This window comes from Nicotiana tabacum, chromosome 10 (assembly GCF_000715075.1).
Source record: "Nicotiana tabacum cultivar K326 chromosome 10, ASM71507v2, whole genome shotgun sequence".
Classification (NCBI taxonomy): domain Eukaryota; kingdom Viridiplantae; phylum Streptophyta; class Magnoliopsida; order Solanales; family Solanaceae; genus Nicotiana; species Nicotiana tabacum.
In genome coordinates, this window is record NC_134089.1 from 28,583,526 (window position 1) to 28,587,420 (window position 3,895).

Genomic DNA, 3,895 nt, shown 5'->3' on the forward strand with positions numbered 1-3,895 from the left:
CAGGACGAGCTGAAGTTTTTCTCCTACACTGGGTAAAAAATAAAACATAAATTAAAATTTCTTATTGCACAAAAAACTTCGGCACAGGTGCTGAAGTTTTTTAGTTAATATGTAAAAATTTCGGCTAATAGAGTTGAAGTTTTTCTCCTGCACTATGTATTTTATTATCATTTTTTGAAAAACCTTCATACCAAAAAAGTAAAACTTCAATTAAAATTTCATAATGCACAAAAAACTTCGGCATAAATGCTGAAATTTTTTAGTTAATATTTAAAAACTTCAGCAAGAGGAGCTGAAGATTTCCTCCTACATTGGGTAAAAAATAAAAACATAAATTAAAATTTCATATTGCACAAAAATTTCGGCATAGATGCTTAAGTTTTTTAGTTAATATTTAAAAACTTCAGCAGGAGGAGCTGAAGTTTTTCTCCTGCACTATGTATTTTATTATCATTTTTTGGAAAAACTTCATACCAAAAAATGCTTATGTTTTTAGGAATATGTAAAATATTTTTCATATATTTTTTTGTATGCTGCAGTTTTTTTAGTTCATCTGCTAAAAATGCTTAATATTTTGTCGTGCAATATGTAATTTTCGGATAAGTTTTTTATTAATTGTTCTGTTATTTTCTAAGTTTAAAAAGAAATTTTAGTTCATGCTTGAAGTTTTCATCAAGCACTGTGTATTTTATTATTATATTTTAAAAAAACTTCATATCAAAAAATGCTTAATATTCGTAGGAATGTAATGAAAAGCGTTGCATGAATGTGATAGAAATGTAATTATTATACTAACACATACCCCTAATGCAATATAATTACTATTTTAATTGTGTAGGTTACTCCTGTATACTATGCAATTAATGCTGAAACATGCTCAAGTTTGTTGAATTCATTTGCTAAAATTTCAGCCCAATGTGCTTAAGTATTTAGTTCATTTCTAAAATCTTCAGCACTTAATGAGCTGAAGTTGTTGTCCCTGCATTCATGAATCTCTGTCATACAGCTTTTTCAAAGAAACTTCAGCTGATATGCTGAAGTTATTAAGTTTATTTCTAAAAATTTCTGCACTTAATAAGCTGAAGTTTTCTGTGCAGCATTCATTAATTATATCATACATCTTTTTCCAAAAAATTTCAGCAGAAAATGCCTAAGTGATTTAGTTCATTTGTAAAAACTTCAGCACAAACAACCTAAAAATTCTTCTTTTCACTTTCCTAATACTTGCCACTAAACATGAATCTGCAGGATGAGTTCGATTTGCATTGTTATAACTTTCAATGGGAGTTGGACTCCTGATTTCAAATACTTGGATCATGATACAAAATTTGTTCTACTTAATAAGCACATATCATTCAATACTTTCCTGAAGAAAATTAGTGAAGTTGCAAATATTGATTAGAATTGAAAAAATTACTGAAAGTTCTTGTGCTTCTCAGAAATCAAGATAAAGGGTGAGGACTCCACCAGGTAAAATACTTAGGCACGATGCATTGCCTGACGAAGTAAGAGTTGGATCAATTTTTGAGAACAAACAAAACATGACTAAATTTTTCTGCAGCTTGGAGATAAACCAGAAAGTTGAATTCACTGCTGTTAGATCATGTTCAAAGAGATACGAGCTGAAATGCATCGTGGACAAATGTGGTTGGAATGTACGTGCTACCAGAATAAAAAATTCCACACTATTCAGGGTGATAAAATATCATAACATCCATAAATGCTCGGTTGATGCAAGAAAATCAGATCAGAAGCATGCTACATCAAATTTTATAAGTGAACAAATTATAGAACATGTTCGAGACAAAAAGATAGAGGTTACACCAGCCTTTGTAGAAAATGAAATGAAAAAGAAATATGGAATTGACATTGGTTATCACAAGGCATGACGTGCTATTCAAAAAGTTGTTGCTTGCATAAGGAGAACACCTGAAGAGAACTACCAGATTTTTCCGTCATACCTACACATGATGGTGTGTAAAAACTCAGGAACGTACACAAGCATAAAAAGAGATGCGCAGAATAGGTAACCATCAACCTGAAGTTTTAAATATTTCTATTTAAAAAACTTCACACCTTATGATTTGTTTTTTTGTGTTTCATTGTACAGATTTGCTTACATGTTCTTTGCTCCTGCGGTATCAGTAGCTGGTTGGTCCTACTGTAGACCCGTTATTGCAGTAGATGCAACGTTTTTAAAGTCCAAATATCATGGTGTTCTATTTTTTGCTGTATCAAAGGATACAAACAATCAAATCTTTCCTCTATATTTTGGTGTAGCAGAATCAGAAAACAATGAGGCATACATTTGGTTCTTCGGGAAAATGAGAAAAGCAATTCAAGTCCGCCGTGAATTGGTTTTCTTGTCAGATAGAAACCAATTGATTGCAAATGAGAATAGAAAAGTTTTTCCAGAAGCTCACCATGATATCTGCCTCTATCACTTTGTGAAAAATTTAAAGCAAAGACATGCAAAAGTCACGGTAATAAATCTTTTTCAAAGTGCTGCAAGGTCATACAAACGTGAAGATTTTAATCAGTTAATGTCCCAACTCAAAAGTATTGACAAGAAAACATACAATTACATAATGGAAGAGCCTCCAGAGAGATGGGCTCGATCGTGGTTCTCACGACGAAGTTATGATATGCTAACAACAAACATGGCAGAATCAATGAATTCCGTTTTACTAAAAGGGAGAGAAATGCCTATTTTAAGAATGTTAGATTTCATCCAAGAAAAGTTAGGAGAGTGGTTTTACGAACGGAGAAAAAAGGCAAATGAAACTTTTCACAGAGTATCAATATGGGCAGAAGAAGAGATGACTAAGAAGATGGACTTGGCTTGTAAAATGTTTGTGAGTATATTTATTAACTTCAACTTTTTATATCTGTTGCAGTGATTTACTGCTTACATTTAAAAATTTTCATACTTTTTCTTTTTGAAGCAACAATACACTAATATAGTTTGTCTTAATTTTTTATTCCTTCTTAGGTGTTCAACCTTGATTCAATGTTGTTCAGAATAAATAGTGAAGGAATCAAATTCATTGTGGACTTAAAGAAGAGAACTTGTGACTGCTTGGAATTCCAACTTGATGAATTGCCATGTCCACATGCAATTGCTGCTATTAATAAGAGATATCTGCAGAAATCTGATTACTGCTCAAATTTGTATTCAAAGAAAACATGGTTGAAAACATATGAAGGATATGTAAATACCATGGGAGATCAAAAATTATGGGATATACCACAAAATGTACAATTTGAGATCACAAAACCTCCCGATTTAGAGATTTTACAAGGAAGAAGACAAAAGAAGAGGCATATACCTGTGACTGAATCAGTACCATTCAAGTCTACCAAATGCAGTCGATGTAAACAAGTTGGGTATAATAGAACAACTTGCTTGTCTTTTCTTGCACCTCATCCATATTCAAAGAAACACACTGAAAAATACTCCAACCTTCAATAATCCTTGGTCTGAATTTAGACTTTCATTATTGTATGACATATTTGAAATGTAATTTTTTTCATAGGAATAAAAAAGAAGAAGCTCTTGGAATATTTTATATACTGCTAAAGTATAAATCACTCATTTTTGTTGCGTAGGCTTACATGTTTGGTTGCATTTTAAAAAAGTACGCAATGACTTCTACGAGAAAAAACCTCAGGTTACAGTATGTGAAATACATATCCTTAACACAAACACACACACACACACTCACACACACATATACGCGTACAACACACAAAAGAAAGGCATGTACTAACAAAATCTTCAGCATCTCTAAGCTGAAGTTATAGGAAATGAACTTAATAACTTCAGCATATTCATTAGTGAATATGCTGAAGTAAACAAAAAAGCACATCATAAAAACATAAAAAAGAATTACAA

The 3,895-nt window shown here is 31.7% G+C and overlaps 1 protein-coding gene across 1 annotated transcript; it reads left to right on the forward strand.

Moving 5' to 3' along the window:
- Window positions 1-1,541: 1,541 nt before the first annotated feature.
- On the forward strand, window positions 1,542-3,542 carry LOC142165053 (uncharacterized). Its single transcript, XM_075223694.1, has 5 exons — window positions 1,542-1,647; window positions 1,990-2,026; window positions 2,111-2,855; window positions 2,993-3,211; window positions 3,537-3,542. The coding sequence occupies exons 1-5, from the start codon at window positions 1,542-1,544 to the stop codon at window positions 3,540-3,542; spliced, it is 1,113 nt and encodes a 370-aa protein (XP_075079795.1).
- The last annotated feature ends 353 nt before the right edge of the window (window positions 3,543-3,895 follow it).